Source organism: Lepidochelys olivacea (genome assembly GCF_965140295.1).
Source record: "Lepidochelys olivacea isolate rLepOli2 genome assembly, chromosome: 7".
Taxonomy (NCBI): Eukaryota; Metazoa; Chordata; order Testudines; family Cheloniidae; genus Lepidochelys; species Lepidochelys olivacea.
In genome coordinates this window covers 85858398-85874121 of record NC_140417.1, presented here as the reverse complement: position 1 = coordinate 85874121, position 15724 = coordinate 85858398, and the positions used below count along the sequence as shown (strand labels likewise).

Sequence of the window (15724 nt, the reverse complement as noted above, 5' to 3'; positions counted from 1 at the left end):
CACACAGTATGTAGTGTTTGTTAATCCTTTCTCTGTAAATACTTCACATTTATCTGGATGTCGGTAGCTGGTTTATAATGAGCTCTGCTAAAGATAAATGCAAAGACAGAGTCAATGAATAACATGAGTGGGATATACCATTGTGGGATACAACCATGACAATAATCCAAGAAAATGCTTGCAAAAAAATTTACTGGCTTTTAACTCAAGCTTCCTTTGCGTTCAGAGAGAACTAGAGGCTGTTTATTTGTCTTCAACATAATCAGCGCTGTGTGGGTGGTTTTGGGTAGAGTTTGACATAAGTTTGTGTATGTGTGTGTGTATATAAAAATATTTCTTTAATGAAAAGAAAACACAGCCTGATGTACTGTGATAATGTATTGCTAATATCTGTGCAAAGTGGAGGCATTGATAAATGCTTCTGCTGATTTGTGGAGGTTTACCTCACTTCACATTCTTAACAACTCCAAGTCTTCAAAATATGAGCTACTGTTACAGGTTATATTTGATCAGTAGAGCTGAGCTTAATTGGAAATTGTATATTTGCTGATCAATATGATGACTTTTTTCCTCTTATGGTTTCCAAGTCAGATATTTGTCAAAGTTTCATTTAAATTATTAGGCGAACTAATCTCCAATCTGCTGTCAAGTAGAATGGTGACTTCTTTCTAACATAACTGAACAAGAGACAGCTGTAGGTGGTGGGTCTGAACCTTCAACTCAATATCAACTCTTGCTGGAATTTATACCTAGGCTTCTTAGCAGTGTACAGTTTCAGCAAATAGCTAGTTGCTGAAAATCGTTCTTGATTTTTGCAAGTCTAACAGATCAGTTAGTTTTGCTGTTTTGTGAACTTATCTTGTTGATTAACCAATTTTCTTTCCTTTATCTTGAATATGATGGGATCTTCGCTAGACAGAGGTAACAGATGGGGTCAGTTGTGTAGCTGGACTTTTGTGTGGCGGTGTTTGTTGTTTTTTGTTTCACAATACTGTTGCTAAATTAAGCTTGCATTGTTTCTGCTTCTGTGCTTGCATGATCAGATATGGATTAACCTCAACTGCACTTAAAGTTTTTATATTAATTTTCTTTCCCTCTGTATGTGTGTGTGTATTTTCTAAATGGTTCACCACTATGAAATTCAATATCCAGCCTCTAACACAATTCTATGGATCCTTTTCAGTCTTTAAAGCTTCATTGGATCAGACACCCAATGGCTTTCAGCTCAGAAGTGAGATCACTTGATAAAATACATGTAGTGTGCTTTTCTAATCAAAAAGTTTCCAGTTATCTTAAAAGTTGCATGCATTCATGGAGGAATTTTGACTCTAGTAGTTGTCTTTTACAAACAAATGCTTGGGTTATACTAACATTTTAGCAGGTAACTAAATTTTGGGGAAACTGTGATCACTTCAGATATTAAAACCAAACTGCTCTAAGCTATTGTTAAACTAGACAACTATAATAGAAATAAAACACTTTGGGGTAAAACTCATTATGGCTTCCATTTTATTTCTGCTGTAAAGAGCCTAGATTATACAGCACCATTATTTGCTAGAGGATTTAAACAACACTAAACAAAAAGACAGGTTTCAGAGTAACAGCCGTGTTAGTCTGTATTTGCAAAAAGAAAAGGAGTACTTGTGGCACCTTAGATACTAACCAATTTGTTTGTTTGTTTTGTTTTTTTCCACAGTATGCATCCGATGAAGTGAGCTGTAGCTCACGAAAGCTTATGCTCAAATCAATTTGTTAGTCTCTAAGGTGCCACAAGTACTCCTTTTCTTTTTACTAAACAAAAAGCACATCATATGTTGTTTCTATCTCTCTGCTAGGCTAAAGATGCTACGTATATTGGCCAGTTCCATTTTGTGCTTTATTTGAAACAAAAACCACTACATCTGATAGATTTGAAGTCTGGAAAAGGTCCATTGAATGGTAATAGGAGGGATATGTTCATAAAAAAAGCTTGTTGTTGGCAATGATATAAATGATCCTCTTTAAGTGTTTAATTGATTCTTTTATTTTCTTTCTTTGGGGGGTGTGGGTTGGATCTATAAAATAGAAGTTATCCCAAGAACGAGAGAAGTTTGCTGATGAAGACAGTATATTTTATACACTTGGAGAATGTGGACTCATCTCTTTTTCTGACTACATCTTCCTCACTACAGTTCTCTCCAGTAAGTACAGTCTATTTTTCTGTAATCTGTTATCACAGAATTTTTTTTTTTTTTAAATGCTTACCACTGATGCAATTCTTCTGTTATGGCATGTACATTGGATAGTTTTTCCTAAAAGGGATTCTGTTGACTACTTGAATGAATAAATAAATTGGTTAGTCTCTAAGGTGCCACAAGTACTCCTTTTCTTTTTGCGAATACAGACTAACACGGCTGTTACTCTGAAACTTTTTCAGAGTTAGCCCAAGATTTTGCAGAATGTCCACTAGCAAATTGTGACTTCTTCATATTTATTCATTATTTTAAATTTTGGGGCATAACTTTATGAATATTGATTATTTTTGGCTTGCTGTTCAAAATTAAAAATTCTAGCAGAGTTCCTTATTTGTGATTGACCATATTAGTCTAGATCAACATAACTCTTGTATTTTCAGGTTTATGTGCAAATGGGTGCACAACACAACTTTGCAGTTCATTTTTTGTAATTATTAGAATGTGCAAGCTTAAAATTCACTTTCCTGGTGCATTTGTTCTAGTAAACGCAGTCATGTGAATGCTAGTGGATAGAGAACCCAGAAGGCGTGTAAACGCAGCTGAAATGAATTGTCCACAGATTTAAACAAATATTGCAGTAACCATTTTTTTTATATTATTCACCCTGCTCCAAACTCAGTCTATGACATCTTGTAATCTGCTTAAAGAATGTCCTCTGGGTTCTAAATAACAAAAGCTAAAATAAAAGCCTGTCTGTTATTTCTGTTGGCAAGAAATATACAAATAATAGCCACTGTTAATACAGGATAATATTTCTGTCCTCTTAGAGCTGTGGAGCAAAAAATAATGGACCTTCTTTCCAGAGCTGTACTGATCTGTTTTGGTGATGTTGGTGCATAAAAGGGGGAAGTAAAGAGAAATTCTGTGTTAATTTTCAGTTCTGTTAGAAAAACCCAAGGAAGAAAATTATTATTTGCCTAATGAAATGAGACAGAATTTATTTTCAGACTTCCAAGAGAGGTGATTTATAAACACTACAGAATAAAACTGTGCCTCTTTAATTCTTGTATTTGCCTAATATGTGATGAGCTGAGAACAAAAAATAGTTGTTTAGTTCAAACTTTATTCTAAACACACTTTTAAAAACTGTTTTGTTCCAATCAGTCAATGAACATTGTCATGGAGGTGGGGGGAAGACTATACAAATGTGTGTAATGCGTAGAGCCTTTGGAACAGTACAGCATAACTTTTACATTACATTCTGAAACATTGCTCTTACAGAGTGAAAATGGTGGCTATTAAATTAGTAAATTAAATATTCTCTTTCCAGAGTATAAATTCTACAGGTAATTCAAGATCTATTTTGTTGCCAAACTGACTTAAGAAACTGTTTGACCATAGTGCCCATAAAGATGACCATCAGTAAATAACATTAGCTTGAGCCAAGGACTGGTCTGTGCAGTTTTCATGTACTTGTCTTTGACTGAAGTTTAGTCCTGACTTTATTATTCTTGCCATTCCTGTTGTGGATGAACAGAAGACTAGGATGAGGTCACCAAAATTCTGTTGACTTCATACTTCAGCAAGGATTTCAACTCTAGTCTTCACAGGTGAAAAGCTGATACAATTAACACATTACATCTTGGAATACAGTCTGGTGTCATTCAAAAAAATTCTGGGAGGGGCAAATTTGTGTCCAACATATAGAATGTTATATGGGATTATATTGTATCCTGCAAAATCTGGGGGAGCAAAAAGTTGAAGACATAGTGGAGCAATTCTATGATCTATGGACTAGTTGAGGCACAGCGGCAGGGCAAACCAAGGTTGGGGGAGAGCTGCCCCCCTTGCTTCATAGCACATGATGCTCCCAAATAGAGTATGTACAAACAGGTGGAAGTTCCTTGGATCATGTATGCTCCATGCGTCCTTTCTAAACTATGTGATTTGTGGACGATCAGACATTTGGGAGGTCTCATGAGAGTTCCCTGTGACTGCTTCAATGAAAGTAGCTTAGGAGAAAAAGGCAGTGGCATAGCAAACTCTTCTAGTTTTAAGTTTTTCTCTTTGTGATAAATCCTGCAAATGAACATGCCCACCAATCTTTGGGATGGTAGAAGGAGGTACAATGACAACCAGTGGGTCTGATGTTGAATATTTTGAGGGAAGGGAAAGGATTTCCTCTCTCTCTTATTATTGGTCTTTTAGGTATATTCACAGGCTCTTTTATGAGTCACTTTGTAATGGGCAGCAGAGTTTGTAGAAAAGAAGAAAACGGAAGCTTTGCAAAAATGTGTTCTGGGAGGCTTATGGTAACACAAGGTATGGTTTTTGCCTACATTGAGGTAAGCTTAAAAAAAAAAAAATATCCTGAGGAACCACAAGCTGCCAAGATTTTTAGCACTTAGTTTCTTTGAAAGAGATCGTAGAATTTTTTTTTTTTAAACAAACCAGGAACCCTGTGGCAAGTTAGAAAACTTAGTGTTATGTCAGTTTCTGTATCCTTTATGTTTAGGCTCCTCTCAAATTTGCAGCCATGAAAAATGTGTCATGGACTGTGAAATCTGGTTTTTTATGTGCTTTTACCCTACACTATACAGATTTCACAGGGAAGACCAGCATTTCTCAAACTGGGGTCCTGACCCAAAAGGGAGTTGCGGGGGGTCACAGTGTTGTTTTAGGGGGGCTCACAGTATTGCCATCCTTACTTCAATGCTGCCTTCAGAGCTGGGTGACCAGAGAGTGGCAGCTATTCACAGGGTGCCGAGCTCTGAAGACAACGCCCCTCCAGCAGCAGTGCAGAAGTAAGGGTGGCAATACCATATCATGCCACCCTTACTTTGGTGCCGCTGCTGGCGTTGGCTCTGCCTTCAGAGCTGGGCTCCCAGCCAGCAGCTGCTGCTCTCCAGCTGCCCTGCTCTGAAGGCAGCACAGTACAGAAGTAAGGGTAGCAGTAAAGCAACCCTCCCTATAATAATCTTGCAATCCCCCAACTCCTTGTTGGGTCAGGACCCCAACAATTACAACACCCTAAAGTTTCAGATTTAAATAGCTGAAATCATGAAATTTACAATTTTTAACATCCTATGACCATAAAATTGACCAAAATGGACTGTGAATTTGGCATGGCCCTATTTGTGTCTTGATAATTTGCATTGTACCTCAGTAACCTAACTAGGTCTTGACATGCTCTCTAATCAAGCAAACAAAATAGAACAAAAATATGGAATATAATTTTAAATTCTTAGTCTCATAAAAGTCTCATTTATAGTAAGTCACAACATGATTTAGAGTTCAATTTGTCTTATGCTGGAAATTCTTTTGAAGTTACAATTAAGTAAAGTAGAAAGACTACTAAATACTAAAACTTTGCCATTGCTGCTTTCTGCAATGGATTTTTACTAATATAACCAGCGGAATAAAACCATGAAATCCAGTCTAAATAGTATCAGGGGAGCCCGTCACTGCTGTACTTAAAGCTGTTATTGGGGTTAGATCATCTAGGTTCTATCACTTCGTTCAACTCATCCCTGACCATTAGTGAGAATCTTCAAAAACTAATTGAAGTGGAAGAAAATTAAGGTACTTTGTACTATTATCTGCCTCTTCAGACTGGCAGCTTGACCCCTCTGGCATCCAAACATCACCCTGTCCCCATCCTAACCACTCAAACTCTACTTGCTATGATATTTTTTTTATTTTGACCTAATGGGTATCTTTCACAATTCCTGAATTCCATTTATGAAGAGTATGGCTAATAGGCCACAGTAAGTGGATTCAAGTATTCTTTCTGTATTGCTGCAGTGCACGTCAGTTGGCTTCAGTAAAAGTGCAATTAATTTGCATGTTACCAGCGGAGATAGCTGTTTGCATATTGCATAGAAGATGAAGTCTGTCACCATATTTTATTTACAAGTCATTTCTTGCTCTAGCACTGTCTTTTCTCATAATTTGCTCTGTGCTTCTGTGAAAATATATTTTTCAAAGGTAATAAAGTAACATTTAAATGTATCAGAAATTCAGTCTCGTATTCAAAGGCAATAACAGCAAAATGGCTTTGAGGACACTGCACCATTTTTGTTGTTTCAGCTGCTCCCCGAAGCAGAGGAATTTGAATCTTATCAGCAAAACTTGAATTTCAGTGCAGAGGTACAAGGACAAGTAGAATTAGACGTGCTTTAACTTCACTCCTTTAAAATGTCAGGTAAAAGTGGGGAAGCTAAAAGTTCACTTCCACCACTGAGAGAAATTTTGCTTTTTGACAGCTGATATTTTGGAACAGTTTGTGTGGGGGGGAAGCAATATTGAAACCAACCAACCAACAGGAAACTAATTGTCATTTGAGAGCAAAATAAAATGTGGCAAGTTGACAGCACATGCTAATAAAAGCCATTAAACAGGTTTGGACACTTGAAAGAAAAAGATAGTGTTTCCCTAAGCAATTTTTTAATGAGTTTACTGCTCATGAAAGGAAGGATTAATAGCATTGGTTAGCAGCAGGTGCTGGACAAGCTTCCACCCTCCTTACCATTGCCAGTGTACTTCGTCTGACTTGCATCACCTTGTTCCAGTTCTAGATCTCTCCTTTCTAGAGCAAAGAATGCCAAGCTGTGTTGTGTTTCTCAGATGTGAGTAAATCGAGACTAATAAAGTGAGAGAACCTCATTTATCTTCTTTTATGATCATCACTAGAATTTCAGTCACTTTGATAAAAGTCTTGCAATGGCCATGGTGCCTCTTGGACTCGCCTAGCCTAGTGTTCATTGCGTTTTCCAGTTTAGAAAATACGTCATTAACTATTCAGTTCTGGAATTCGATTTTAAGTGCAATTTTAGCACTGTACACTTATTTAGAACTCAAATTCAGAAAGAGTTGTTCTGTGAGTAGACTTGATTACACCAGTCACTTATTCTGATCACTGATAGCAATGAGCGTGCTGGTGATAACAATGAGCGTGCTGATGAACGCTCTCTGACACTAAAACCTGAAATGTCCTTCCCTGCCATTAACTTAACAACAAATCTGTTGTTCTGGCACTGCTGCTTTGGGACCTTTAAAGCAACACCATTTGTAAAAATGCAATAAAAAATACTGAGCACCCTCTCATATTAACCATGAATAAGGATAAGATTATGTCACAGCGGTCACGAAAGTCACGGATTCCATGACTTCCAGAGACCTCCATGACATTTTCCACTTCCACCCCTGGGTGGTGGGGCTGGAGCTATCAGGCAGCAGGGGACCTGGAGTTGCAAGCCGCCGTAGGCGACAGGGGACCCTGCAGCTCTCAGCTACCGCAGGCAGCAGGGGGCCCCGTAGCTCTCAACTGCCGTGGATAGTAGGAAACCCCTGCGGCTCTCAGTTGCTGCGGGCGGCAGATATCCCCCACAGTTCTCAGCCACATCAGGTGGTGGGGGGACCCACAGCTCCCAGTCACCACAGGTGGCAGGGCTCCCTGCAGCTCCCAGCCATTGCGGGTAGCGGGAGGACCTGGAACGCCAAGCCAGGGCAGGGGGACTCCAGAGCTGTCAGCAGCAGCAGGTGCTCTAACCCCCCCCCCCCCCCAGCTTCAGGCTCTCATCCCTCTCTCAGCCCCATTTTGTCAGTTGTTGTTGTTAAGTCAGGGCCAGGTCACTGGCTTTTATTAATTTTTGTTTATTGCCCATGACCTGTCCCTGACTTTTACTAAAAATAGCTGTGACAAAATCGTAACCATGAACATTCTTTTTTTTTACAAGGCTCTTGGACAAAATAACCCACCTGTAGGTAAATAGTGTACACAATATATTTTTTTGTTGTTGCAGTGTTTGGAAGCTTGACTTTCAATTTACCTATCCTATAAGTTGTGTGTGTGTGTGTGTGTATATATGTGTGTGTGTGTGTGTGTATATATATATATATATATATATATATATAAAATATAAAGGTGCGTCACATATCGGAACTATATTACCTGCCTTTGTAAGCTCCATGGGGCTGAGACTGTCCCTTCTTTTTGGACTGAACTGAATATGCTGGTATTCATATAATGAAGAATACACATTGTTGAGAGAGGTTGTGGGGCTTATGAGCCATACGTCCCCTGAAATAAGCACTCATGTTTGTAGCACAGTGGTCGCTGGAATGTGTCCATCTTCTGTTTCAGAAGGAGCACTTATTGCTGTTACTGACAGGAGGCACAGTGCTGATTCTCATATATGCCAAGGACAGGCAAGTTGCACATAAGGAAAGAGAATGAATGTGGGTCAGTGGCAGTAATAGTCCAGAACTGTGAAGTTGTTAGGAAGTCATCCTTTATCAGGTACCCCGGGGGATTCCAGGCTTTTAGAGTTGTAATTTACACGGCATTATTTCCAGACTCTTGTTTGGGCAGTTGGACAGAGCATTTAAAGTAGAAGTTTTTGTTTCCCACAGTCCTAGAAGGTTATCCTGTAACTGATGTGATGTTGCTGAAAGATAAGGGTTGCATTTTAATCCTAGACATTATTAGGTTGTCCATTTTCAGGTTTGAGGAGGTAAGTTTGACATTAATTGTCATTAGAGCCAAAATACATAAGTAATTACCATTAAAATCACACTATTTCTCTGGTTCACGAACTTGCAAGCAAAATGGCAACGTGAATCGGCAAATTAATCTCTTTTGTTCGCTGAAACTTTTTTGAATTTTTCCTTGATAGATTAAATAGAAATAATTTAAAAACCCACCATCATCCTTCTCCATACTACCACTTGACACCAGTGTAGGGGAAAGCACATGGCATATGTCTCATGCTTAACATATAAGGTCTCTCACAGATTTGGTACATCTTCCTAATGAATAGATCACATTGGGGCAGGGAACAAACAGAATCTTTCATACCCTGTGTGTGTAATCCATAAACTTGCGTGTAATAGGCTTCCTGTTTGACATTTGCCTCTTTGCACCTAGGAACCTTGTATTCACAAAATTGTTATATACAAATGAGGCATAAGTGTATACTAGCAAGGTAGAATAATATTAAATGGCTTTAGAAATTTCATTTTAAATTAAATCTTCTCTGAAATGCATTAAGATCTAACCTGTGCAAATACTATAAATTTTAAGTTATTTATCCCATTTCATAATGGTAGTAACACAATCTATACAAGGAATTATTAGACTTCTGAAGCATGTAGAGGTCCTACCCAAACTATACAATAATTACCCAGGAATACCCTGCCAGTCATACTGTGTTGATTAACACATAGTGATGGGATGCTAGGGAATGAGAGTGCTTATTTTTACTCTTCCACTACTAATTTCCATACTCATCTTTAAACTGTAAAACTGCCAAGTATTTACTGTGTCTAGGTGCATGTGTGCATGCACCTTGCAATAGTGACCCTGTCATACACAGCTGGGTCAGGATAACTTCACTCATGGCCAGTGTTTTGCCCTTAACATCCTAACAGGGTTCAATCAATTCTCTGCTAATTGGTGTTTAGCCACCAGGACAGGTAGTGGAGCCCAGAGGATCCCTTCTCCCAGAGTAACTATTCTGGAGATCTGCAGATTAGAAGAGGGGATGGGCATTGGGCCAAAGAGGATCTCTGTCACAGTTTCTCTTATACTCCAGAAAAGCTATTTGAGAAGGTATAGGAATCTCCCCTTCCCCCCCAACCTGGCAGCTTGGGACCACATTCCCTTTCCATCTTCTTCCTGCCTATCCAAGTTCCTTCCCCTCCACTCCAAAAACAGCAGCTGATTTTCTCTCTATTTTTTGTCAGCTTACAGGACAACTTGGATTTGTATGTCCTTTCTGAGGCCTTTTGGAAGTTTGTACAGCTCTGGGGGCTGTAATAACTTTCATAGGATGTTCAGCCAGATCATGGGAGAAATGGTCTGGGATGAGGAGCTATGGAACATGGGAGAATTCATGTGCACCAACTTTCCTTCCCATTGGGTGCTCTACAACTACAGTCTTTCCCCTCTAGGTCAGCTTGCTGGAGGGTTAGTATTCACAGCCTTCCACAGACATTGTGTCTCAGAAGTCTCTGGGTACCTTGGGCTTGATAGAAGTCTAAGTGTATATTATATGTTTTTCAAAGTACAGTGTTTCGTTGTTTTTTTTAAATACACCCATGCTGTGCATATTGGGGCTGTGATTTTATTTCAGGCTTCTTGTGAAATGTACAAATGATGTCAATTTGACTCTTCCAATTAAAGTATCTCTACCGATATACTAGATTTCAAGTGTATCCCATCATAAATATGTGCATGTGTGTTGAGACCGTCCATTTTCTTGATATTGGAAAGGATAATTTTTTAAAAATTCTAGAGAGACCTGCAATAAGAAATTACTGTTTTAGTCTTAGCAAACCCGACACTGAATTTCAGCTAAACTGTTCATGTTTTCTCTATGAAGTGATTTAAGTGTGTATACATTGGATAAGATCTTTATTTATTTTTTACCTGTGCTTTTTTCCTCTTTAGTTGGAGGGCAGGCAGCTACTTTTATAAAGCATGTCAATGTTAGTGCTTAGTTGGTTTGTTAAACATACCATATGAAGGGTGGCAAGTTCTGTCCTTTTTCTTAGATTAGTGGTTCTCAGCCAGGGGTATGTGTACCGCCGTGGGTACTGACAGGTCTTCCAGGGGGTACATCAACTAATCTAGATATTTGCATAGTTTTACAACAGGCTACCTAAAAAGCACTAACGAAGCCAATACAAACTAAAATTTCATAGACAAGTATTTGTTTATACTGCTCTGTATATTATACCCTGACATGTAAATACAGTATTTATATTCCAATTGATTTATTTTATAATTATATGGTAAAAATGAGAAAGTATGCAATTTTTCAGTAATAGCATGCTGTGATAGTTTTGTATTTTTATGTCTGATTTTGTAAGTTTTTAAGTGAGGTGAAATTTGTGAGTACATAAGACAAATCAGACTCTTGAAGGGGGTACAGTGGTCTAGAAAGGTTGAGAGCCACTGTCTTAGATAGTACTTTTTTATCTTGTGACCTCCAGATATCTTTTTTCCTCTAGCAAGTCTCATCAGTCACTCTGCATTTTATAGTTAAAAAATGCATTTTTAGACCCTCCTGCAGGTCTATAAATTCTTAAGTCAGATACTGGTGCCCACTGGATTAAGAAGATCAGGACCACTGGCACCAACAATAAAGGAACCTTATGCGGGGAAACTAGCTGAATCCAATTTTTTTTATTTAAAAAAGAAAGAAAGGTAAAATACCTACTGTCAAGGCGAATTCCCCACTCTGGCACAGAAGATGGGGGTCTGCAAGGATTCTAAAAATTAATACTGACCACTCCAGGCTTGTATTAGACGCCCAAGGTTACAGCTTTTCTCTGACCTTGGATTGGTAGATGCTGCCACCACCCGAGTGCAGAACCCCTTTGAGAGCCCAGGAAGGTGGACTTGGGAATTCCTTCCAGTGGGGTACCCTCAAGCCCTTTCACACACACGCCTCCAGGGAAGAGCTGAGAAAGGGGGGGGAAAGGAACTCAGCTGTTGCCACCAGCTAATTAAACAACATGTGCACAAACCTCTTAAGACACACAAATCTAATGCTGTTCTTAAAAATGGTAAATTTTATTAATAATAAAAAAGAAAGAGAATACATCTGGGAACTCAGGCTATTGTTAGATTTTAAAAGAGCAGCCACAAGGATTAAGCCCCAAGAATACCTTTCTTCCAAGAATACAAGCAAAACAATAGCATGTGGGGTTAGCACAGAGGAATCCACAAGCCATAACGAAATAAAAGGGATAAACCTAGTCACGTCTTCCTAGACATTTCCTGATCTACTTAAATATCTGGGGTTTTAAACGAGTAGTTTCTAGGTATGATACCAATGATTTGTTTCGTACCTGGCCCAAGCTTCTTACAGCATAACTGTCCGCCTCTCCCCAAGAGAACAACAACAGACAGACAAAAGGGGAGTCTTTGTTTCAATTTGAAAAAGTTCTAGCTTTCCTATTGGCTCTTTCGGCCAGGTGCCCACTCACTTCCTTTTACTTGTGCATAGCAGTGAGACTTTCTAACCTTTTACAGGTAGAACTATTAGAGAACAGCTACTAAGAAGGATTTTATAGCTGCTGACTGGCTGGGTGCCCATAAAAGGGAGCTACCTCCACCCCTTCATTTATCACACCTATGTTGATCCTCTGATTTTGAATGGCAGCTTACACCAACCATTTGCCACAACTTCCTGCCATGTCTGCACAGAGACATACCCATGAACCAGGCATGATTGTACTTCAGTTTGCATGGTGCAGTTCATGTTATTTGTTATAATACTAATAATGTTGTTGCTTTATTATGTGTAGTATTTTTGCTCCCAGAAAAGCTGTTCTAATGATAAATTGATACCTGTTAAGCACTCTGGGGATATTTATTGTATTGGTTAGATCAGATGATTAACTGAACATTCCTTGCCCTCTAATTTTGCATAGAGGGCATGTGTGTACGAATGACAACGGAGAGGGCGTGTTCAGCAGTTGGAATGTTGCAATTTATTGTTTGAATGCAGGAAAAGAAAATTTCTGAATTATTTGAAGTGCTATGTATTAAAATTGTACATTTGCCTTAAATGGCAGGGTATTGAAAAGGAGCGGCTCTGTTTTGTTTTCCGGTTCTCTCACTCTACGCATGAGTAGGAGACATTTCTATGATTTATAGAAGTACTCTTTTCCGCACCTAGAAAGAGGGCTGGTACTGTTCAGTTTTTTAAAATTTTTATTTTAAAAATAAAGTAGAATATTGCAATTGCAATTTCTGATTATTGAAGGCTAAAATCAGTTTTAAATTAGAATATGTTGGGTTTTTTCTAAAGTTATGTAAAAGTTGACAATTCTGCCATGGACCTAAAATATTACAATGCCTTTCTATTTGAATTAGCTGACATGGATAATCTTTAATGTTCTTTTATTCAGGGTCTATCATTTTGTAATCAGTAATATGCTGGCCACAGAGAGGCAGTTCTGGGCAGTGGGAACTCAACAGCTTCTTTGCTTCTCACTAAAGACAGGGATCAGTGGGTTTAATCAGTTCTTGGTGATAAAAAATCTCCCATGGCTATTTGAATATGTTTCACTTGTTAGGCAGCTGATAATATTCCAGATAAATATCCAAGCAATGTAATTGTCACTTAAGTCACATAGAATTGTTTTTTTCCTGGTTGGATGACCTAACACTTAAAAACAAGAGTAAGGACTAACTCATTGTGATTTGGATTGCCCTGTGGTTCTGGGGACACTTCAGGGAAGAGGTAGCAGAAGATAAGCAGGCCTCGGGAATGTTGGGAAATTTTTCATACATTTCTTCCCTACGTCTGTCCCACAAGGAAAAGCATTATATTTGGCTACATATATGGATTCCCAATCTAAGAATGCCAGTGTTTATTTCTGACTGAGAGGGGACACAAAACACTGGAAGCAAGAACTGTGGAAAATTTTTTGCAGCAGTCCCCTACAAAAAATTCTTGTAGACTTGAAAAATAGGATTTCATAAAATCAAATAGTGATATCCCTTTTGTAGGTTTTTAAAATGATCCTTTAGAAGGGTTATAATTAAGGATCTGATTCTGTCACAGCGGTCCTGGATTCTCTGACATTCTGGGACCTCTTGACTTCTTCCGGGGCAGGGCTGGAGCTGCTGGCAACTCCAAGACTGCCAGAGCAATGGTCCCAGGGCTGAAGCAGTTGATGGAGGTTGGTCAGCACCTCTGGGGCTTGAGCAGCGGCGGGGCTGGAGTCACGGCCGGCAGTCAGCCTTGAGACTGCGGGAGCAGTGACCCACGGGCTGCGGGAGCAGCTGGCTGGCAGTCAGCCCCAGGGCTGCCGGAGTAGCAATGGGACTGTAACAGCTGCCAGAGGTCAGCCACTGGCAGTGCTCTGTTGCTTAATCCTTCCCACCCCCCCAGCGTATTTTTACTAAAAGTCAGGGACAGGTCACAGGCTTCCGTGAATTTTTGTTTATTGGCCATGACCTATGTCAAGGTTCCTCCCCCACTCTGAACTCTAGGGTACAGATGTGGGGACCTGCATGAAAAACCTCCTAAGCTTATCCTTACCAGCTTAGGTTAAAACTTCCCCAAGGTACAAAATATTACCCCCGTTATCCTTGGAATGGCCGCTACCACCACCAAACTAATACTGGTTACTGGGGAAGAGCTGTTTGGACGCGTCCTTCCCCCCAAAATACTTCCCAAAACCTTGCACCCCACTTCCTGGACAAGGTTTGGTAAAAAGCCTCACCAATTTGCCTAGGTGACTACAGACCCAGACCCTTGGATCTTAAGAACAATGAACAATCCTCCCAACACTTGCACCCCCCCTTTCCTGGGAAATGTTGGATAAAAAGCCTCACCAATTTGCATAGGTGACCACAAACCCAAACCCTTGGCTCTGAGAACAATGAAAAAGCATTCAGTGTTTTACAAGAAGACTTTTAATAAAAAATAGAAGTAAATAGAAATAAAGAAATCCCCCCTGTAAAATCAGGATGGTATATATCTTACAGGGTAATTAGATTCAAAAACATAGAGAACCCCTCTAGGCAAAACCTTAAGTTACAAAAAAGATACACAGACAGAAATAGTTATTCTATTCAGCACAATTCTTTTCTCAGCCATTTAAAGAAATCATAATCTAACACATACCTAGCTAGATTACTTACTAAAAGTTCTAAGACTCCATTCCTGTTCTGTCCCTGGCAAGCGCAGCATACAGACAGACACACAAAACCTTTGTTTCTCTCCCTCCTCCCAGCTTTTGAAAGTATCTTGTCTCCTCATTGGTCATTTTGGTCAGGTGCCAGCGAGGTTACCTTTAGCTTCTTAACCCTTTACAGGTGAGAGGAGCTTTCCCCTGGCCAGGAGGGATTTCAAAGGGGTTTACCCTTCCCTTTATATTTATGACACGCCCCCCAAATCTCAGCTAGGGTGAAACACTGGCTGGGATTTCTTCCTGGAGCTCTAGGAAAACAGAGTTAATAAGACACATGCATCTCTAAATATACTACCAAGTACATAAAGACTAACAATATTTTCCACATCTCAAGGACGATTTTAACCAGTTGATTCTGGGAAACTTTCACGGGAGAGTGCATCAGCCACTTTGTTAGAAGCTCCTGAGATGTGTTGGATGTCGAAATCAAAATCTTGGAGAGCTAAACTCCACCGAAGAAGTTTTTTGTTAGTTTCTTTGACGGTGTGAAGCCACTTTAGGGCAGCATGGTCGGTTTGCAGGTGGAAACGCCGTCCCCAAACATATGGGCGTAGCTTTTCCAGAGCGTAGACAATGGCGTAACATTCTTTTTCAGTGACTGACCAGTTGCTTTCCCTCTCAGACAGTTTTTTGCTGAGAAACACTACAGGGTGGAATTCTTGATCAGGTCCTTTCTGCATTAAAACTGCTCCCACACCACGCTCGGATGTATCTGTGGTTACTAGGAACAGTTTGTCAAAGTCTGGGGCCCTTAGTACAGGGTCAGACATGAGTGTCGCTTTAAGCTTGTTAAAGGCCTTCTGACACTTTCCGGTCCACTGAACAGCATTTGG

The 15724-nt window shown here is 39.5% G+C and overlaps 1 protein-coding gene across 2 annotated transcripts in view; it reads left to right on the top strand.

Annotated features, from left to right (window-relative positions):
- Window positions 1-15724, top strand: part of MICU1 (mitochondrial calcium uptake 1) — a 214036-nt gene that overhangs the window by 95108 nt on the left and 103204 nt on the right. Inside the window, exons 6-7 of one of the 2 annotated variants that reach the window (XM_084634526.1) lie at window positions 916-933; window positions 2066-2180. In XM_084634526.1, the coding sequence (XP_084490652.1) occupies window positions 916-933; window positions 2066-2180 (133 nt within the window). The remainder of the gene's footprint in view (window positions 1-915; window positions 934-2065; window positions 2181-15724) is intronic. The other variant, XM_084634527.1, reaches the window with a different exon arrangement.